The following is a 24,156-nucleotide window of genomic DNA, read 5'->3' as shown; positions in this document are numbered from 1 at the left end:
TCTTGTAGGTTTTTGGTTTGGGGTTGCCATGATGTTCATGTGCAATCCTTTAAAGAGCAGAATCTTGGTTTCCCACAGCCCTCCTTCTCTGCAGGTTTTCAAAGCCAGATGTTATGGACACTTGTCTTTCAAGTACAGGTCTCCCAGGCTTGGGAATATTCTGTATGACTAAGACCCCTTGCTCCTCTGGGAGAACCTTCATGGTTGTGATATCCCATTATGACTTGTGGGTGGCCACACCAGAGGTGGGAGTTCTGACCAGACCATATCTCTGCCCCTTCTACTCATCTCATCATGTCCTTTTCTTTAAATTCTTAGTTGTATAAAACTTGTTCTGCCAGTCTTCAGATTGTCTTGAGAAATAATTTTCCTCTATGTAGTTGTAATTTTGTCCATAGAAGGAGGTGAGCTCAGGGTGTTTTTACTCCACCGTCTTGATGCAGAAGGACTCAATCTCAATACTATATTTTATTTTATTTTTTTAAATTTATTTTTTTGTCTTTTTGCTGTTTCTTGGGCTGCTCCCACGGCATATGGAAGTTCCCAGGCTAGGGGTCAAATTGGAGCTGTAGCCTCCGGCCTATGCCAGAGCCACAGCAACGTGGGATCCGAGCCGCATCTGCAACCTACACCACAGCTCATGGCAATGCTGGATCGTTAAACCCACTGAGCAAGGGCAGGGGCCGAACCCGCAACCTCATGGTTCCTAGTCGGATTCGTTAACCACTGTGCCATGACGGGAACTCCAATACTATATTTTAAATAGTTATAAAAGAGTATGAAAATCTCCATTGGGAATTCAGGTTTAAAAATGTAATCCTGGGAGTTCCCTGGTGGCTCAGCAGGTTAGTGTTCCAACAATGTCACTAAAATGGCTCAGGGACTGCTGTGGTGCATATTTGATCCCTGTCCCAGGAACTTCCATATGCCACAGGTGTGGCCAAAGGTATTTTTAAAAATTAGAAAATTTTAAAAAATGTAATCCTAAACACATGGAAAAACATTTTTAAATTAGAGAAATTTTGATTTTAAATAACAGAATTTAATTTTAAATTTCAGAGTTTTCTAATTTTAAATTAGAAAATTAGATGGAAGTTTTAACACTATAGAATTTTTGAAATAGACAATTAATATTGATATCTGTGTATAATTATGTAAATGGATTTACAAAAGCTCCCAATTTAATTTCTATAACCTAATTCTAGTGTAACAAGTTCATGATATAGAAATATAGCTGAGATAAGGTCAGGACATGAAGGACCAATTGGAAATATAGAGCTGAAGAAGAACAATTAAGAACCCTCTGGCCAACTAAGAAAGAGAACAAAGCAAAAGATGATAACTTTGAGACAGGTGTGTTAAGTAGTTCTCTTTTTAGTGGAACTATAGTATTCACTGCAAGGAACTCCTGGGTTGAAATCTAAGTCACTAGCAGTGAATGAATGTCATGCAGATGCTTAGAAAGTAGGAGTTGTAGTAGTGCTAGCAGCTTAGAGACTGGCTGGTAGTGGCTGAGAATTAGCACTTTTGCTGGGAAGAAGTGGATTAAATTCTCTGTCCCTTGATTGTTATTTCATGTTGTGTAAAATGAGCATGAATTCAAATGTACATGACATTTTGCATTACTCTATTTTTCCAAATCTAAGTAGATCAGACCTCAAGTCCTTGCTTGCCAGTATAAGCCTAATCATGGGATTTTTAAGGAAAGTGGGAGAACTGAAGCCAAGATTCCAAAGCCAAATACTGTATAATATGTGGAGGTTTCACATGTGAGACTTATAGTCAGTTAATTTCTATCTCTACATGCAGCAGGGATATGTAATTTTTGGCATATGATTACTAGTTTTTCCTGGTAAATTTCTTAATATTGTATCATAGTTAAATTCCCAGAATTGCTGTAAGGGCAGGGACAGAAACTGATTGCATAGGGAAACAATGGAAAGTTCTACTAATAGAGAGGTTATAATTCATTACTACATTTGTCACTGTCAGGGATCACAAATTGCACAGTCATTACCAGCAGAGGGGGCTTTCTGCCCAATCACCCACTCCCATAGTTCTCTGCTCTCCACTATTCTCTGTCATACTGTGGATTTATTTAATTTCAAGTCTACTGATCATAAGTAATCGCTATTATATTTATGGATATCTTGACTGATAGAATGTTACTATTACTTGAGGATGGTATCTAATTGAGTGTGAATGCTTAAGACATTGGAGTAGAAGAATTCAGAACAATTTGAACTTGCTACAGAAGGTCTTAATAAAAGTAAATAGGTATATTTTCAAAGTGGAGCTTATATTAAAGAAAAATAACAATAATTTAATGTATAAGTTGAGGAGGAAAAGATCCAGAAAGCAATATTTTACACATTTAGCCAAGAACGTAGGTACTTTTACTGTGCATAAAATTGTCTCTAAACACTGATTAAATATTCACTTGTGAGGTATTGCAATCACTTGAATCTTAAGGCAGATGAAGGAACATTTAAGGAACTATTCACTATTTCCAATAAGTATAAAATTAGAGAAAATCAACTGTAATTAAAGAATAAAAGAATTGTGTCCAATACAAAAAAATTAATCATGTTGTAACAGTTGTGAAATGAAATACATTTAAAGATAATAAACACTGATTTTTCTGGAATGATCTAAAGGTAAATGGAAAGGCCAGTGTAGTGGTACAGTCTTTTCCAATCTTTGATTGACTGGCACTCATTGAAAATTCTGGGAAGTTTGTAACATTATTTTTCTTAAACTATTATGTGGAGAAAATGGCTATAAATTTCTGTCTTTCAGAACAAACCATGAATTTTTCTAGGTTTGTTGCTAATATGGTATGAGAAGTTGATCAAATCTCTCTTTTTTTTCCATTTCTTTTGATTTCTATCATTAAATATCATGAGCAGAACAAATTGTCCTTTCAGTTAGAAGATTTTTTGATGCATTTAAGGATTTAATGATCATCAATGGCATTTACTCGAACGAAACAGCTGTAGAAGGGTACATTGATAATGAAAATCAATCCTTTTTAGTCAGCAGAAGCTTATACCACAAGGAGAGAGAGATATTTGTTGGTAGGTTGACAAAATAGGCAGTTTCCTGGGACCAAGCATATTAAGCCAGAGCCAGAGTTAGAGTTTTCTTTGCTGGGGCATCTGATGATTTCTATTTACCACTGTGGTCCTTCGGCACAAGTCACGATTGTATTGTTCAACATTTTTTTTTTTTTCTTATCGGAAAGTTCATAAAGCCATTTTCCATGGGAAACAATATCTAAAAATGCCTTAAGCATTGCATTCTACTTTTTAATCTCTCTTTATCCAACAGCCTTTATTGAATGTCTATTTAGTGACAGGGTCTGTACTAAGGGCTATAACATACACATAAACTGATTCTATCATTTAGGAATAATTTGCAACTTACAAAGACTATATATATATATATACACATACATATAAATATATAAATTTATATATATATATATATAAATATACACCAAAGGTCATATAATAAAGAGATTAAAAACAATGGTTCTTCTGTTATAGTTATTTTTACATTCAACTCAGATTGGACACAGATTATCAACCTTGGGTATTAACAGAAATAACAGTATATGTAATAGCTTGCATTTACTGAAGCTTACAATCTGCCAGATGTTTTTTTTCTTATGTCTTCTAATCCTTTTAACATCTTTATAAGAGAGATTGTTCTCTGTTTTTTTTAAAGATGAAAAAACTGTGATTCAGAGAGAATACAAAACTAGAAAGTATAAAGACTAGGTGTTGAGCCCCAATTTGCCTGGAAATTAAACCCACCTTTATTATCTTTATACTTTCCATAGATAAGTCCCTATGTTTAAAAGTTGTTTTATTTTTATTAAAAGTTTTGAGAAAGCTAAAAGGCTTGGGAGTTCCTGTTGTGGCTCAATGATAACAAACCTGACTAGGATCCATGACGATGCAGGTTCCATCCTTGGCCTTGCTCAGTGGTTTAAGGATCTGGAGTGGCCGGGAGCTGTGGTTTAGGTCACAGACAAGGCTCGGATCCTGTATTGCTGTGGCTGTGGTGTAGGCTGGCAGCCATATCTCTGATTTGACCCCTAGCCTGGGAACTTCCATGTGCTGAGGGTGTGACCCTAAAAAGCAAAAAAAAAAAAAAAAAAAAAAAAAAAAAAAAAAAAAGAGAGACAAAAGTTAAAAGGCTTGTGCTGCTCACATTCTTTCTCATGGCTGAGAGGAGAGAAAGAACAATGGATAGCTAACATGATTATTTGACCTTGTCAGACATTGTAAACTTAATTGACACTTTTAGGTGAGTCTTCACTTTTTACCCAGATTGCCTAGTGACCTGCCAACATCAACTCATAACCACTCTTAATCACGCTATGCTTTTTCAGCATTAAGCATTCCTACCATTAGTAAGTTGCTTTCTATAATTTTATTTGCAATTATTATGCATTGTAGCTCATGCTGTCTGTTGTGGTGTTACCTTTTGAGCTGTTTCAAGATATTTGTTCACAGAAAGGTTTTAAGAGTACCTAAAAGAATGTGACTATGAATTCTAGAAAATAGATAACCTAGGAGGACAAAATCAAGGCTTACTTGTGACTTTTTAATATAAGAATTATATATTTGTTTCCCATAATTCTTTAAAAATTCTTTGGTCCCATGAGCCCTTCTAGATATGAAAGATTAGAGCAATAAATCCTGAGTTGAGGGATTTGCTATAATCTTTTATCTCTTAATATTTACAATATTTGCTGGGTAGGAGGAAGGGATATCCGTGATAAGGTGAATAGGATCTTTGCTGTCATTATTCTCAAATAATTCACTATGAAAGAATTATATATCACCTACTTATGGGTGGCATTTTAAAAAATGTTTTGAAAATATGATTTTTCAGCATTAACATAATCATGATATCCAGAGTTCCCATAGAAAAAGGATTATTTGTTAAGCTAATGTTTAGTTTACGTGCGTCATTTTGCAAGACCCGGTAGTAATATATAAGCAGAATAGGTACTGAAAGAGACTCACTTTAGGTACAAGAACCTCAATGAAAACAGTAAATCCCTCCAGTCCCAGAATCCGGACAAGGGAGTCATATTGCTTCTAAACTGACATTTTATGAAGACAACAAAGATATTTCTAAGAATAATTCAGTGCAGACTCTGGAATGAGAAGTATAAATTTTACATTGTAATTAGTTTAAATATATACATTAAATAATATGTGAATGCAAAGATATTCTTAGTCATATTTTCCTTCCTTGTGTAACTCAGGGCAGTTGGAGCATCTTTTTCTATGTTTAGTAGATCCTTTTCTACATGTTCACTGTTGTTCTTGGCTCACATCTAAAACACTTCTTTTAGGGAGTTCCTGTTGTGGCTCAGAGGTTAACGAATCCAACTAGGAACCATAAGGTTGCAGGTTTGATCCCTGGCCTCACTCAGTGTGTTAAGGATCCGGCTTTGCCGTGAGCTGTGGTGTAGTTGGTGTTGTCGCGAGCTGTGGTGTAGGTCACAGATGCAGCTCAGATCTGGCATTGCTGTGGCTCTGGTGTAGGCTGGTGGCTACAGCTCTGATTAGACCCCTAGCCTGGGAACCTCCATATGCTGCAGGTGCAGCCCCAGAAAAGACCAAAAAAAAAAAAAAAGGATAAAGCACTTCTTTTACTAGAGCCCTCATTATTTATAGGTTGTTTGCAGCCTCTGGTAATGTGTGGTCCAAAAGCCATGTCAAGTGGCACATCTTTATCAATTAATAGCTAGAAAGAGTTTATCCCTCTAATAAACTTTGCAAAATCACAACTGACATGAGTCTTTGCTCATAAAACTTCTTTTTCCTGAATTCGCTGTGATTCACTGTGTCTTCTCTGATACCCCATCAATGTGACCTTCTATCCTCTGATAAACCAATAGAGATTTACAGTTTTTTTTAAAAAGATCCACTCCCTAGGGGAAGTTGGAGCTAATAGTGAGTTTGTGAGGAAGAATAATAGATATTATAACATATTTTAGACAAATGATTGGTAATATATTCTCTACCCCGATATATATCATAGTGATATTATTGTGACTAGAAAACTTGATAACTGTTATATACAAGTTAAAAAATTTTATAAGGAAAGAAACAATTTTACTTTTTAGACTGAATGATGTGAGGCAGTATTTATGATCCCTCTTCTGAGAAATCAAAGGGATAACAGCTCAATCATGCAACAGTGGTTGAAGGAGAATGCGTAAGGACTCTAGGGCAACACTATTCCAAGAAAATGTAAATTTAAAACAAATTTTAACATATACGCAATGCATGCCATTGTTGATCTTTAAGTCCTCTTTCACATTCCCAAAAACGTTTCTCTCTTCAATCCCAAATGTTCAGTGTTTCAGGAATTTCCACTGAGGCTCAGTTTCCAATTCGACTACCAGACCTGAGTAGTTTCATTAAGTACTCTGCCTCTTTGTCTCCAACTTTGCTCTTTTAGCATGCTAATTATCAAGGTGATTATTAGTAGCATGTTCATCCCTAAAAATTGTGGACCTGGGACGAGAGAATAAATGGATGACTATAATATTGGGTATCTTATGATTTACTATAAATAAAACCAATGTAATTCAGTAAAATAAATTCTATCCTCCCATTTTGGCAGCTATATATTTATAATGACCTGGAAGGCCAAGTAAAATGTGAACATTTTTTGAATTCTCAGGAATACGGTGAGGGCATAGGGAGAGATGGCCTCTAGCTTGTAGCCCTTCCTTCATCTAGTTTTATCCGGTATTGTGAGGGGTCTTGCATACAAGTAAATGGACCCACTAGCCCATACATTCAGAATCCATCCACTCTCCCCTTAAATATCTGCACCTATCCTTCCTAGATGTATGCACAGTAGTGGCATTGTCTGTTGTCTGGGGGACAGAAAATAACTGGGAAAGATGATATCACAGGCCCTCCCTAAATACTTGGGACTTTACGGAATGGAATTCTGGGTTCACATGGGTTTGAAGCATGATCTAGAAGTAGGGATTGCGGGCTACCGATGGACATTCCTCTGGACTTGGCAGACTCTCTAGTGGTGGAGGTATGGCAATAAACAGCCAGACCACTGAACAAATATTTGTTGGTTTCTTACTAAGTACAAGCACTGTTCTGGTCACATGGGACACATAAGTGCTCAAATTGAGTATATTGATATTGATATTTATATATTTATATTTATATATTGATATATATTGATTGATATATTGATATATCAATATATTGATAAATATTGATATATTGATATTGATAATATATTGATTATCATATGCTAGGAAAGGGACAAAAGACTAAATACTAAATGTAGTAAATACATAAACTATGTAGTTTGCTAAAGGGTGAGAAGTACTATAGAAACAATAAAAATTAGATTGCGGAAAGGCGGAAGGTTTAGCCATGTTAGGTAGGTCAAGGAGGGTTAGCCTCAACTGAGAAGGTGAGGTTTGAGCAAAAACTTGAAGGCAGTGGAAAAATCGGCCTAGAAGATAACGAGAGGGAGAGAAGCTCAGGCCCTTCAGAGAACAGGGAGCACCTTGAGGTAGGACAATGCTCAGCATGTTGAAGGAATAACAAACAGATGAGCAAAAATAGAATAAAGTGAGAAAGGAAGAGAGACAGAAAGAGAAGTCAGAAAAATAATAATGACGAGATTGTATAGTATAGTACCATCCAGTAGAAACAATGACAGCCATAAAAATGTAACTTTAATTTTTCATGTAGCACAATATAAAAGTACAAAGAAATAGGTGGATCAACTTTAAAAATGCATCTATAGTAAATAAATTTATCTAAAATGTGTCCATTTCAACATGTAATCTTTGAAATCTGGAGTGCATTTTACACTGACAATACGTCTTAATTCATACCAGCTGTGTTTCAGTTGCTCAGTAGCCAGACATGACTAGTGATTACTGTACAGGACAACACAGATACTGAATTTGACTCATTATCGAAAAAACTTTGACTATTACTCTGAGTGATTTGGGAGATGTTTCATTTTTAAGAATTGAAGTGTTATGATTTGATTTCTGTTTTGAAAATATCAGGGCTAGCCTTCACTGACAATATACCATAAGGGATCACCAGTAGAAATAGGGAGATCTATTGAAGTAATCCTGAAGAAGAATGATGAGGTTTCACATGACACTAGAGGTTGTCATCGTGGGTGAATTCCTAATCCTTTTAAACATAGAACAAATAGGATGCACCACATTTGGTATGTGAAGGGGAAGCCAAGAATGACCCCAAGACTTTGGCCTGAAGAGCAGGAAGGATGGGTTGACCTCAAGGATGAGAAAGACTGCTGGAGGGATGGGGAAGTACAGTACGGTTTTAGTCTTGTGTAGGTGTATCTGAGAAATCTATGCGGCATCCGAGTAAAGATGCCAACTATGGGTTTGGAGTTTAGGAGAGAATTTGGAGGTAAAATTTGGAGATCATCAACTTTAAAAATGGGTACTACAAAGGAGTATGAGTAGACAGAGAAAAAGAGAGGACCAAAGACTGAGCATTTGGACATCTGAAATTAAGAGGTCTAACATAACTTTAAATTGACATTAAATAATATCAAATAACGATTTTCATTAACACTTTTGCGTTATATTTATTTCTGTCATTATGTACATTTGATTAAAAACTATAGCTTTAGCTGAAACCTCAAGCCTTTTTTGAGAATTTTTGCTTTAAAATGTCTCACAAACCTTCAAGAAATTCAATTATATCATAGACAACTACATTTAAATAATAGACAGTAGGAGTTCCCACTGTGGATCAGCAAGTTAAAGATCCGGTGTTGTATCTGAGGCAGTGTGGGTTCGAACCCTAGCTTGGTGCAGTGGGTTAAGGATCCAGTGTTGTTGCAGCTGTGGAGTAGATCACAGCTGCAGCTCAGATTTTGGCCTGGGAACTTCCATAAGCCAGGAGTGTGGCCGAAAAAGAGAAAAACAAACAACCCATTAGACAGTAAAAATTAAAATTGTGGCTGTAATCAAATCAGAGACCATAATCAGTCTCTAATGCATACTGCGTATATATCTTCCAGAGATATATGTATCTCCTAGAGACACAAACACAGTTGTTCTTTGATAACTATAGAATTAAATATTAACATAGCACTTTGAAATCTATCCCATAGTCTAAAAACTCATGCAGCTTTGTTCTATTTATGATAAGCTTACCAGTTTGCTTTTTTTTTAAATATAAAGTTTGAATGTATTCTTATTTATAAGGGTTATTTATCCTTACTCATTTTATTCTGTCAAAGAACAAGATCTTTATTCCTTTAATTATATTCAAAGCTCAGGTCTGAAGAATGCTTCATACAATGAAAGTCATTATTTTTACTATAAGCACATTTATGACTTAAAAAAATACAACTTATTCTTCATCCGAGATCCTAACCCTTGTGATCTAATCTTGTGTATCAAGCCAATTATTTACAATATGATGTGGAAATTAGTGTATTCAATTAAAAGCTGAAAACTAGATTTACATACTCATTTTTATTTAAATGACTGCATAAACGTACTGACAGTTTTTAATTGTTTAACATAGGCAATTGTTTATATCTTTTCAGTCTATACGAGAAGTCACAGGCTATGTGTTGGTGGCTCTTAATCAGTTTCGCTACCTGCCTCTGGAGAATTTACGCATTATTCGTGGGACAAAACTTTATGAAGATCGATATGCCTTGGCAATATTCTTAAACTACAGGAAAGATGGAAACTTTGGACTTCAAGAACTTGGACTGAAGAACTTAACAGGTAAGGAAAATATACAAAATAGAAAATATACTCATTAATATACTGTAATAGACACTCTAGATGTATGGTTTCTGCAGTGTGCGTTACATTGAGGAATATTTTCGGGTATTGAGATACCTATTGTTTATTCGTTTTATGAGAAAGGATGCCCTATGATGTCCTTGCTTTATGTAAAGATAGTGTAAGTGCAGTCTGAAGGATAGCATGGGACTATCTCAGCTGAACAGAAGTACACTCTAAGGAGGTGCTCAGTGACTGAGAACTGAGATATGAAGCAGGCTAAGAATGCTGTGTTTGATGGTCTCAGGTGAACAGCAGACCATATCATCAAATCTCTGCAATGACACTCAAACTCTTACTTTTGTTAGAGGTCAGTAAATACACAAACCATTATATCTAGTTCCACTAATCTAGGTTTTGTATAGTCTCTTATTTTTGGAAAACATACTACTGTGTTAATTCAGTTTTGATTTCTCTTATTCAGTAACTCACTAAACACCATCAGTAATTATTTCAGAATGCTCTAATATCAGTGATTTTTTTTTAACCAAAGATTGGAAATAGGTAATTGCTAACAACCTAAAATTGTCATCTTGCTACAAAAAATACTTTTCAGGCATTTGCTTTCTAAGCTGGTCGTTGCAATCCCATTGGTATCTGTTTGGTTCATATGGTTCAGAGTTCACAAAGGCTATGGTGGGAAGATTTTGGTAAAATGACTCTAATCATGAATTGCACCATATGTGTCTGTAATCAAAACATGCTAATTAGTAATTAATTATCTCACAGTGGGAGAAAGGAGTTTAAACTATTAATTTAATATAAATTAATATTTTCCACATATTTTGTATCAAAATATCTGCTGATTTTGTATGTGTGTGAGTCCGCACAGTGGTGATGTTTCTTGACATTGGAAGATGAAACATTTTGGAAGTATTGCCTTAAACTATTAAGAAACAAATAAGATTAATACTGTCAGGGATTAAAGTTATAGGCTTCTTTTCTTTACAGTGGTCATAGAATATGTAGTTTTAAGTTAGGAGTAGCTTCATAGTTATCCAGACATGTGAGCTAAAATTGGGATATTTTGAATGAAGAAAGGAGTGCTGATTATGTTATTTATTTTGGACATGATTGCTGTAGAATTGATGACATAATGGCAAGTGCAAATTGCTCAGAATTTATAGATCCCTTCATCAACATTTTTACCTTTTTTTCTTCCAAAGACAGCTTTCTATTGAAGAGTAGGATATTTGACTAAATTGCTACTTGCATGGAAATAATGGTAGGAGGAAGAATTTTGGAAAAGGAACAGATAGAGAAAAAATGAATGATTGAAATTAGGAATCTAAAAATTAACATGATCAAGTTAAAACTTGCATAAGAGGCATTGTACTTCATGATTTTTCTCTGATTATATTAAAGAAAATGAATACATTTATTTTCAAATTTTTATAATACTTGAATTATCTTGTTATTCCACAACATGTGCTCTTTGAAGAATCTTTTCACAGAGAAAATTAGTCTTTAAAGAATTTTCTTATTATTTTCCACATTTAGCATCACTGCTATTAAAATATTTTAAAAGTCTGTTAACCAAGTTATGCCACATTTAAACATACCTTATCTATTGAGTAAGCTTAGACCATGTCTTATGTATGGTTACGACAGTTGTTTAATTTCTTTCATACCAAAATATAACACTTATTTAAGACCTGTTATTCCATAAACTTCCAGAAAGCCTTACGATATTTTCTTGTGTAGCAGTTGAGATGGGTAATTAATAAATGAATAAAATAATGATTTTGGTGTTTAAAAAATATACATGTAATTTTCAAGATTTGCTATTAATTTCATTTTTGAATATGAATTAATGAAAAGTTCACTAAAATAAATGGAAAATTTAGACAATTTGGAAAATTTAAATATATACTTAAATTTCAGAATTTTAATGTATATATTAAAATATCTATGAAATTTTCCAAATCATCTAAATTTTTGAAAATCCAATTTTGAAAATCAAAAATTACACAGTCAACATGATTGTATCTGTGTACAAGAATGAGGAAGGAGAGAAAACACCTAACTGTTCAACTGTTCATACAAAGAGGAATTGGGGATACAATTTGCTCTACGGTAATATTTTAAAGAGCTAAGTGTTCTAGGTAAGCTGATTAAAATAGCAAGCAAACATTGCAGTTTTCTTCAGGCAAGATTGTTTATGTGTTTTGAGAAGATTTTTGTTTTATGCTGTCTGTTTATGTGCTATACAAGGCAAGCTGATAAACATTTTTTAAAACTTTGATGTTATATTAAGATTAGGGCTACGAGGGCTGCTCCTAATTTTAGACTTATATTGTGTAATATGAGGGGAAATAGAAAACCTGCTGAGTAGTCACATACCTCCCTGCCTAATTGTGGTAGCAAATTAAACTTTTAATTCAGTTCTTAAGGGACCAGCAGCATGGGTATCACCTCAGTGCTTGTTTTAGGAATGCAAATTCGGAATTGCAGTCTTGGCTCTGAAGGTTGAGAACCCTTAGGATGCATCCATTAGGATGTGGGTACCATCCAATCCCTGGCCTCCTTACTCAGTGGGTTAAGGATCTGATGTTGCCTTGAGCTGTGGTGTAGTTTGTAGACTTGGCTCGGATCCTGCGTTGCTGTGGCTGTGGCATGGACTGGCAGCTGCAGCTCCGATTCCACCCCTAGCTGAGGACTTTCATATGCTACAAGTGCTGCCCTGAAAAAAAAAAAAAAAAAAAAAAAAAAAAGAAAAGAAAAGTAAAGAAATGCAAATTTTTAGACCTCACTTGAGCTCTTATGGGTGAGAAATCCTGGGGAAGTGGTCCACCAGTAAGTGCTTTAAGGATCCCTCCAATGATCAGAATGAACTATTTGATTGAATGACAAGAAATGTACTTACAGTTGAGGTGAGAATGAAAAGAACACATTAGGAGCCTGGTTGGAAACATGTGGGTGGAAAAGAGCTTTGAGATGCTGGGAATAAAGTTTCTTCTGTATCACTGTTTTGTCTAGTGCCAACTTTACATAATGGAAAATACTTACAAGGACAATAAAAACTTATTGTGAATTTTCTGTTTAGGCATAATTTTCTCTCTAAGTTTTCATTAAGACAAATAGCTTTTATAAGATAAATAACAAGAACTAGCATTATAACAATGAATTTTGAGATTTAATTTCAAAGCTTTTGATATATACATATTTTGTGTTTCTCCTGAAATCTTTTTTGCTGTGTTAACTTTAGAATAGTATGCCTTTATAACAATACACATGCCTCCTATAAACTCTTTGTGTAAAAGGGATATTTCTTAACATGAGGAATGTTATATGTAAAAGTTAATCATTGGATGCTACTTACATGTATATAAATTAACTCCTCACCTTACACATTCTTATTAATTTAACCTGAAGCTCACCAAAAGATATTCTTTGGACTGTAAACATTACTATAGATCCCACTTAGATACTTTTATTTTGGTCATGCCCAAAGACAAGATAATACTCAAACATATTTCCTGGCTAAATAAAAAGACTTGTGTTACTGCTGCCACTCACATTTCCCTGGTCCATTATGGGTGAGATGGGGCAGAGTGGAGAAGAGGCAGGTTCCTAGACTAAGAATATGCTACACAATCTAAAGGGGATTGGGGGACTTGTCTTGGCAAGCTCTAGGTGCCCTGTAACACTGGGTCATCCTTTTCTGGTCAGGGGAGAAACCATAGTTTCATCAGTGCGTCCCTTTAGGCATGTAATTATCTCAAGGTCACTGGGAATGACACCACTGCATCAGAGTACAGAACTGGAGACAGTTTACTATTACTTCTTCTGTTAAGGTCACTTGCATGTGGCTTTGGTTCTTATTAATTAACCATTCCCAGTGATGATGTTCTGCTAATTTTTTTATCAGCTGCTTCTTAACCAAGTATTCCTATTCAAAATTCAAACCGATATTTAATATATTCACAACCTAATGTTTAAGAGTTCCTATATCTAGTCACCTCTTTGGCCAAAATATAAGGGTTTTTTCATTATTTTGGATATCAAAACTGCTTTTATTCTCTTCCTTCTATAATTTATAAAGTTACTTCATTTGTTAATAATGGTGTACAATATTATACAATTTCATTTATGTATTATAATGTAGATATGAAAAAATTTTTGAAAACTATCTACATATACTTGTGTCTATTCTAGCATTCATGTCTTATTTATAATGATGATAGTCTAAGTACAAATTTAATACATGAATATATTCTCTTTTCTCACAGAATTTCATATTGAATATTTGCATTTTCACTTTATGCATTATAAGAATTATCTTTTGAGTAAGTAAAATGTGAGATGATACAAATATACAATTTACATTTTCCAAATATTAGCCAAATACCCTATGTATTTTTAGATCTGTACGTTCACATATTAATGCTTTTAATATTTTATGGTTATTCTAATTGTTCCATTAACTCTGTTCTGAGTTACCTTAATTAGAATATTATTTGATATGGGGACAAAAACAAAGAGAAAACAAAAAGCAAAATGCTTAAGTTATTTTTGGGAACCCACAACAGTAATATTAAGGATGTATTAAATTTACTCAACTCAGATATACTAAAAATGAAATATCTAGTCTAGGAGATACATCTGAACTGATGTAACAGTTGAACGTCATGTTAGAGTTTTACATTCTGCATCATGTGTGCAGTGGCTATTAATTAATATAGTGCCCTGAAGTAATGCAGCACCTTTCAACATACAAATTCCTCAACCTCCTTTGGCATTATCGAGTAATGGTAAAAAACAATCTAATTTTTCTTTTTTTTGTCTTTTTGCCTTTTCTAGGGCCACTTCCGTGGCATATGGAGGTTTCCAGGCTAGGGGTCTAATTGGAGCTGTAGCTGCCGGCCTACGCCAGAGCCACAGCAAGGCCAGATCCGAGCTGCAACCTACACCACAGCTCACAGCAATGCCAGATCCTTAACCCACTGAGCAAGGCCAGGGATCGAACCTGCAACTTCATGGTTCCTAGTCGGATTCATTAACCACTGCGCCATGACAGAAACTCCAAAATAATCTAATTTTGAAATGGACAGACCGCCTGTAACTGACTAAATGTATGTCAAAGAGCATAGATATGAAATCAGAAAAAAAAAAAAATCTCTGTTTAAATGGTTTGTCCCCTTAACAGTCCAGATGTCTCACTGAGATTCTTTATTTTTAAAACCAGGAGGAAAATTCCACCTCAGAGTGTTAGTTATAGGCATTAGGAAAATAAAGCAGGGAACGTGTCAACCACAGCACCTTTCACATAGAGGATGCTTAGGAAACCTTAGTTCTATTTCTCTGTATTGTTTTCTTTTTAGCTTTCCTTTGTGTCAACACACTGACAAAACAATTGTACCTGTTTCTGCATATTCAAATAGGTTCCTGTTGCTTCACTGGGGCTTTGAAATGTTTAGACAAAAAGATGCTCCAAGTTTCAGTGTCTCCTCTGATACTACTTTGAAACTACTTGAAGTATAAGGTCTCATTCTCTGGCGGCAAGACGCCTGAGGCTTTTCTTCATCTACACTCAGTCTGATTGCCACCTTCAGTACTCCACAGCTCTTCCTTCTGCCTTGCAGTGCCTCACCCCCAGCACCTATTGCCCCCCCCCCTTCATTTCAAATCTCCATCATCATATTTCACCCTTCACTGGCCCTGACATTTGTCTTGACCTAGACAAGAGACGTATTCATTCTAAGTTCTTTTTCTGACGCTAGAGTCACTGAGCATTCTGCAACAGCTCTGCGAAAGGTCTTAGTCATGTTTGATTTGGTTCAACTAGCCTCGTTCAGGGATCATTGTTAAATACAGTGTTTGACAAAGGTACCACCAATATTTACATAAAAAGAAGCATTCGGCATATTGTGACACCTGCAGGGGGAAAAAAATGATTCCGAGAATACTCCTAGCTTAAGGTCAATTACTTGGAAAATGATTTGATCAAAACTAACCTATAATGAAAATCCTGAGTGAGAGAATCTGAGAGGAGTGGCACATTCTTATGAAGGTTTCAGTTTTTAGATCAGGTCCACAATTTCTAAAATTGATATTCTAATTAATGTGTTTAAAGAAGACCGTTTGCTTGTCATGTCGGATAGTATATATTAACTAGAAAAAGGAAAGCCATCACACTAAGTTTAAATGTATAAGTAAAACAGAAACACAGTTGAAAGGAAATGCTATGAACACAGGATCAGATAAAGTGGCCATTTCAGCAAATTTCTACGACTCGTTCTCATCTTTGGAGAACTGATGTATGAACTTATGGAATTGAATGAAGGTAAAACGGGAGTTTCTCCTTCTCCTGCACTACTGATCAGAGGGGAAGCTATTGCCAGAGAAATAAGACATGGGAAGGGGGATTTCCAGAGACCAGACCCATTCTTTCTCCTCTAGCTATCATGTTTTCAGTCACGGGTACTGAGATAATCTGTTTAGACCATAAAAAGCAACCCTTTGATTTTTGTCCCATTCAGGGTTCCTGAATAGGCCTCATTCTCTGAACTGCATTCTTTTCAATCCTTATAGCATCCTACAAAAAATTGGGAGAAACCTAGCATCTCAGGAAAATTCCCTTCTTTGAGACTTTAAACTCTTATCTTCATGCGTTCTTGTCCCTAAGATACATCAAGATCTGTTATGTTCCCTTCCCTAAGAGAAAGCGCGGATATCCTAAGAAAACATGTAAGGTCCACAAACGACTTTGTTAGACCTCATTTGTTGAGAAAGCATGCTTGTTTGCTTACGATATTTGAAAAATGGAGGAAAATCTTTGCTCTTCAGGGTTCAAAATGCAGTAAGAGAAAATGATTTGTTGTCACCACGAGTCCATGATTTCACTCTGAGGAAAGCCATAAAGATATGAGAATACCTACCACTTTGCCTTCGCCGCACAGCATTAGCTTTGTAGACACTGCAGCCACTCAGCTGAAAAGAGTTGGCAAATTCTCTGCCTCATTTCCAGTCACCAAGAAACACTGGGGCCAGGATCATCCTGATTTGCTGGAATCAAATCAGAACTCTGGAAGCAGTGAGTAATATTTGGGGACAACCGGAAACTATTTTAGAGAGAATTTTGTTTGTTCTAAAGAATTTTCGAGAGAATAAAGAATCTTTTGACAAGGCGTTTAGTAAGAGAGGAAACCTCAAGCTTGGTAGAGCCCAAAACTTTCCATCAGAGGTGAAATGAGGCTCTGTGTTGTTCTTTTCCCTACTAACCAAAGGCATGATAATTATCCCATAGTTTTAAACTTTACAAAATGCTTTAAAATTCCTTTCTTTGTTTCACACATAGCTCCTTAATACTGATCTTGAAAGTATCTTTATTGTAATTTCATACTTAAGGAAACAAGACTTAAAAATCTGTGGCTCATAAGGGATCTTATTCTAGAATCTTGATCTATTTTTCATCTCTTCCTATTGTGCTGTTCTTAAGAAATATTTAGGACAGTTTCTCCAGGTAAGGCCATAATCAGCAAAATGTTAGAATGGCTATAAACATAATCAATCCAAACTTTAAACAGAAGACATTAAGTTTGTATTTTAGAAAGAACATTCTGATTTTAATTATGTAATACTTGAATGTATTATGAATCTGCGTGTGGGAAATGGTATGTTGACAATAAAATACAAACACACAGAATGACAATAGTGTAAATACTGGATTTGATTTAAAAGTATCTGATCTATTAACTACTGTATAGCTGCTGACATCCTACTACAGCCTTTTAAAAACTGAAGTTACTGAATTCTCAGTCATAACTCATAAACGTTTATTAGTAGACTCCATTTTACTGGTAAAAGTTTAGGATACTTTTGAAAAGTGATGTTAATTCAAATATTTGTTAGCTCTGTTTTGTTCCACTTGTATGTTTAAGACATTGTACTGAGATAGGAACTATTCCAAATTATCTCTACATTCCTGTCTTCTCTCAGTAAATATTATGTTTCTGACAAATATTTACTCACAACCGCAATGTGAAAGCATTGGGATATGATTTTACCATTATTTTATTTTTGTATTGAAGTATCTCTGTGAGGTTAAGAGCCTCCATGTTAATGTTTTACCTTCTAAAGAAACACTGTCCCATAGAGCTTTCTTCGATGATAGAAATATTCAATCTGTGCTCTATAATTGAGTAGCCATCAGCCAAATGTGTGGCTACTGAGAGCTTGAAAGGTGGCTAATGTGATGAAGGGAATTAACTTCTACTTTTATATAATTTAATCCATTTATATTTAAATAGCCACATGTGTTTAGTAGCAATCATATTAGTTAGTGAAGCATTAAAAACATCATATTTTACTGAATTCAATTCAGGAAGCAATGATATTTTCAAGCATGGAGAATCAGAACACAGGCTCTGGATCCAAGTAACCTCCATTCAAATCCTTTTGAGGCAAGTTATTCAACTTTCTAAGCCTCGGTCTTCTCATCTTCAAGTGAGTGTAATGAGAACACTAAGTTTGTAAGACGGTTGTGAAAGTTGAAGTATAAAATACATATAGCTTCACTTGCTTAGAGTACATCCAAAAATAAATATTGCTTAATTTAACCATAAAAATTATATAATATAAAATGTATTTGCTAATAATGAATGTTATTCATTATTATCGGAAAAAATAATGCTTTTGTTAAGAATAATAGAAGCAATTTACTTTATAGAATTATTGAAAGCATGTTCGACTTACCTAATCAAATTGTAAAATTTAAAGTACGTCATTTATCGACTTCCTGTTGAGGCTCAGCATGTTAAGAACCTGGCATAGTTCCATGAGGGCAGATTCCATCCCTGGCCTTGCTGAGTGGATTAAGGATCTGGCATTGCCACAGCTGCCACGTATGTCACAGATGCAGCACAGATCCAGTGTTGCTGTGGCATAGGCTGGCAGCAGTAGCTTCAACCTGACCCCTAGCCTAGGAACTTCCATATGCTGCAGGTGTGGCTATAAAAAGAAAAAAGAAAAAAAAATTATAGTGCTAAACTCTACGGAAGATTCTTGGTATAATAACAAAGTCATCAGTGTAATAAATACAAATCATATAATATTAACATTTAAAAATTTTTAAAAATATGTCATTTATGATTTAGTGTCTGACCCTATTATATTTATTTAATCCAGTTCTTGATGCCATGCATTATTTCTTAATGTGCTTTAAGCTGCTAGTAATCATGATTTAGGGTTTCTGTTTGTCAGAAATCTGACTTCTTAAAAATGAGAGTTTTGGAGTTCCTGCTATGGCATAATGGTTAGGAACCTGACTGCAGTGGCTCAGGTCACTGCAGATGTGTGGGTTTAGTCCCCAGCCTGGCACAGTGGGTTAAAGGATCTGGTGTTGTCACAGCTATGGCTTGGATTTAATCTCTGGCCTGGGAACCTCCATAGGCTGTGGATACAGCCATAAAAATTAAAATAAATAAAAAAAATTAAAAAAAAAAGAGTTTCACTCTCACTTCAGTTATAAATAGGTCACAAAATTATTTTTTTTATTTTAATTTAATTTTTAATTGAAGAATAGTTGATTTATAATATTCAGATATACAGCAAAGTGATTCAGTAGTTATATACATGATTCTTTTACATTACAGGTTATTACAAAATATTGAACAGATTTCCTTGTGCTATGCAGTAGGCCCTTGTTATTTATCTATTTTATATATAGTAGTGTGTTTCTGTTAATACCAAATTCCTAATTTATCCCCTCCCCCTCCATTTTGATAACTATAAGCTTGTTTTCTATGTCTTCATATCTATTTCTGTTTTGTAAATAAGTTCATTTGTATCATTTTTTAGGTTCCACATATAAATGATATTGTATGATATCTGTCTTTGTCTCCTAAGTCTGTTTCTTAAATATCTTCAATGAAATAGCTATGGACTAGAAAACTATGATTTTTATAGCAGAGAAGCTATATTGAAAAGTCTATTGAGAATTATATCTGTCAAAGACAATGGCCATGTCTTTAGGATTGTCCAGTTTATCTTAAAAGTTTATCTTCATATCATAATATTTATTTAATAACAAGTAACAAAGGAAACTAAAACATATGTATTTATGACATATCATCAAGTCTAAATCACCATCAAATGTAAAAAAATATTTTTGGTCATATTTTGCAAGAACACTAAAAAAATGAAAAAGTATGATCCCAGCATAAATGTAAAAGACGGCATGATAAATCAAGATCTTAATGATATTAAACATGAAAAATGTATGCATTTTAGAATTGATAAACTATAGTAATAGGTAAAGAGAGTAGAGATACAACAAACCTCTTCTTATTTTCTTGAATCATAGTGCAATAGCTGCTCTTGTAGCAGTACAACTGTTTACTGTAAAAGTATTTGACACAGTTGCAATAGGAATAACCAATATTTCATAAATGATGGATGTCATTTTCCATTTATCTATATCTATCAGGTTATAGACAAATGTGAATTTGCATGGCTCAACACCTTTTGATGTAATAAATGTTACCAACCAGGAAGTTTGAATTATTGTTTTTTTTTTCCCTTCTTAGATTTAGCTGATTTATTGGCTCTATGGGTGAAAGAGAAAACAATAAATTCTCAGGTTAAAAAAAATTATTTTTTTCTAGGAATGTCTCTTAAAATTTGCTCTCTTAATACATGTAAGCTAGATCTAAGGATTACTATAGGATATCAGAGAGAAAAGAAGTTCTTTTCACTTGTTTTTTCTTTACCAGTCTACCTGGAAATTCAGTACAATGCTTTTCTCTGCCATGTTAGACCTTATGTCTTTTTCCTTCCTTCCATCTTTAATACTTTATGGCCATTTTGTGAAGTTTATTCTGTACTTTCTAGCTATAATTCTATTGTAAGCTAAGTCAAATTGTTTTGGTTATTAAATCATAAAAAAATAACAATTTTGAGGAATATTGTAGGGAAAAGTGAAAAAAAAAAAAAAAAAAAAAAAGATGAGCCCTAGCCTTTTTCTCCTTTCTTTGACCATTCAGTTTACTAAATTTCATTTGCTCTGTGATGCAAGTTAGAAGTTTGATTTTGTGGTATCAGTAATGTGGAAAAAAGCTGGTACCAGAAAGAACATTTTTGATTTTCAATCATTATGAAATAAAGGGACATCATATTTTAATTAGATTTTTTTTTCTTCTTTTTAAGGCTGCACCTGTGGCATATGGAAGTTCCCAGACTAGGGGTCAAATTGGAGCTGCAGCTGCTAGCCTACACCACAGCCACAGCCACAGCCAGGCTGGATCTGAGCCACATCTGGCAACCTGTGCTGCAGCAGCACCAGATCATTAACCCCCTGAGCAAGGCCAGGGATCAAACCCACATCCTCATAGACACTGTGTCCGATTCTTACCCTGCTAAGTCACAACAGGAACTTCCTTAATTAGATGTTTTTAATGACATATTTAATGAACACATTCTGGCAACCAGTGACAAAATATGTATTTTAATTTTAGTGGTCCCCAAATTATCTAAAAACTCTGTTTTAATGTTAGTGGGGGTGGTTCTGTATTGTGTAGAATTATACATCTGGTGATGTCTCATCAAGAATCCTAGTATACGTTCTGTTAGTTTTTAAAAACTATCATTTCACTAAATTTCTTTTAGTTTTTGTGCCTTTGTTTTAACTATATCTGCCCTTTGTAGAATAATAAATCTAGAAAAATATCTGTTTGGCAAAATAGATCCACTATTACTATTACTAATAAAGCCAGTAGTAGTAGTAGTAATATCCTTAATTAATAGTCTGGAATAGGACTTGCCTTCGTGGCTCAGTGGAAACAAATCCAACTAGGAACCATGATGTTGCGGCTTTGATCCCTGGCTTCGCTCAGCGGGTTAAGGATCCGGCATTGCTGTGAGCTGTGGTGTAGGTCGCAGATGTGGCTCGGATCTGGTGTTGCTGTGGCTGTGGTGTCAGCCAACGGCTGCAGCTCTGAGCCACCCCCTAGCCTGGGAACCTCTGTCCATAGGCTGCAGGTGCGGCCCTAAAATAGACAAAAAAAAAAAAAAAAAAAAAAAGCTGCATAAATTACTAGTTTGCAAATGCTGTCTCTCTTCATCCTTATAATGATACCAATTTGAAGATTACTGTGGTTATTTCCATTTTGAAGATAAAGAAATGATAGTTTTCAAATATTAAGCATAGAGCATGCAATAATTTAATGGACTTCAGATCTGAAGCCAGGTACTATAATTCCAGAGTTTCCTTTTATTACCATGCTACAAAGATCCTGAGAAAGGAGGAGGACACATGATGCTGAAATTTTATCATCTTCTGGTAGGTCTGGATGAATTGAGAATCTATGAAATTACTCATAGGGCCCAGGTCGTACTCCTCAAAGAAAGTCTTTCTTTTTTATTTCTTAACGAGGTTTTGCTTAATGGAGATACTTAAGAAGTTAAATGATTATAAAAGAGATACATATTGCACAAGTGGATTGAATTATTTCTTATGACGTTTCTTTTTGCAGGCTATTTAGGTTTATTTCCACAGATACTAGAAGCTAAAATGGTGGGTGTACTAACAGAATTCAATGAAATGCCCTAATTGGGAATTTTTCTCATCTGTTTTTAATTAACACTAGTATTCAAAAAGCACAGATAAATAACTGTATTTGGTATGTGTTTTACTTTGTTTTGATTTAGCTCTAGAAGTTGTTAGGTCAGGATAAGTTTTTTGGCCCTTGTCTTAGTGTGGTGTTCTTTCTACCATACTCTTCCAGAAATTATTTTATTCAAGGTATTGGAGAGAGGGAGGTAAAAATTTAAAAATTTTATTAAAATGTATTTCAATTTATATGTGCTTAGGTGTGACTTCTCATTCACCAAGAAGAAAATTCAACAAAATTAATTCTGGAGTCCATGTGTGTAATCTAAATTCACCAACTTATTTACAAAATGCTGTAAAATTTGATATGCATTTTATAGTGTCATTAAAAGAATACTCTTTAGTATGTTTTGCAAGGAAAAGATAAAAAGATAATGAAGTAGTTAGTACTTGGCATACCTTATAGATATATCTTTTATATTACACAGGTAGAAAAATTAAATGAGGAAGGGAAGCAGCCTCTGTCATTTCTGTCACTTTTCACATACTGAATGTGGCTGGATTTCACACCTATGCATTACATTGTCATTTCATGTAGTTAGAAATTACATGTCATAATGATGAATCTTTGTAATTAAAATTGTATCATGCTTCAAATGCAGGCCTATGGTGCTCAGGGAAAGGGGTGAATTAAGAATTAGTGTCTTGGCTCAAGTGCCTCTTAAAAATTAAGAAAATCTAATTATCATTTGTGTAAAATAAATATATCAGAGGTCACAGAATAGGTTATCAACTCCTTTGTGGTTTTTTTGAAGATTATCTGCATAATTTAAGTAGCTATCCAATTGTTTTATGTATTTAATATGTATTACTGTGGCAGTGACTTCTTTATTACATTTGGCTGATTATTAAATATAAAATATTAAAAAATATTTAAAACTGAATAGACTTGGTTCAGCCATTTCATGTCAATTTTGATGTCTGATTTAAATTTCAATCAGGGAGTGATTTAGTGTATCTTTTCAGTTCATTTACCTTTAATCCATTAAAACATGACTTAGAGATATTTAATACTGTAGGCTTTGAAACATTTTCCTTCTGAATCACAAAATCTTAGCTTTTTAAGGACAGGATAAAGAGTACTATATAATTCTCAAATTAATAAAAATTAAAAGTCCAAAAATAGTGTTTCTAAATTCCATATGTATATATATTCATGAAATTATGACCCCCAAAATTGTTTTTTTTCTGTAAATATTTAAGATCATAATTATAGTTTATAAATTTTAAAAAGTCTTTTGAACAAGATGTAATAAAATCAGTGGGATATAAAGAAAAAGTTGAAAATATGTATATTAGAGCCAACTCTGTTGCCATTTATAGTTCTCGAATAAGAACTTTACCCATTAAAAAAAAATGTAAAACAATCACAGAGAATTTCATAGATTCGTTGTATCTAAAATATACTGAGATTTGGTCATAGAGTTAGGAATAGTTATGGGGAGGGTAAACTAATAAAAACAGGGTTTAAAAGTAAAATGATTGAAAGATTCTTGATCCAGAAATATAACTTTTGCCTGATGATATTGATTTTATGATCAAAATTATAATCTAGGTGTTCCCATTGTGGCTCAGCCATTAAAAACCCAACATAGCGTCTGTGAGGATGCCAATTCAATCCCTAGCCTCACTCAGTGGATTGAGGATAGGGTGTTGCCTTCGGCTGTGATGCAGGCCTGCA

General features: G+C 34.4%; 1 protein-coding gene across 6 annotated transcripts in view; it reads left to right on the top strand.

Annotated features, from left to right (window-relative positions):
* Window positions 1-24,156, top strand: part of ERBB4 (erb-b2 receptor tyrosine kinase 4) — a 1,134,420-nt gene that overhangs the window by 592,340 nt on the left and 517,924 nt on the right. For all 6 annotated transcript variants that reach the window (XM_084998988.1, XM_084998989.1, XM_021075968.2 and 3 more), the window contains exon 3: window positions 9,619-9,805. In XM_084998988.1, the coding sequence (XP_084855114.1) occupies window positions 9,619-9,805 (187 nt within the window). The remainder of the gene's footprint in view (window positions 1-9,618; window positions 9,806-24,156) is intronic.

The sequence above is a fragment of the Sus scrofa genome, chromosome 15 (genome assembly GCF_054392235.1).
Source record: "Sus scrofa isolate SSC_HxYL_T2T_F1_AM1 chromosome 15, Sscrofa_HxYL_maternal_Yorkshire_Landrace_v2.0, whole genome shotgun sequence".
Classification (NCBI taxonomy): domain Eukaryota; kingdom Metazoa; phylum Chordata; class Mammalia; order Artiodactyla; family Suidae; genus Sus; species Sus scrofa.
This window is presented reverse-complemented; position numbering and strand designations above follow the sequence as displayed.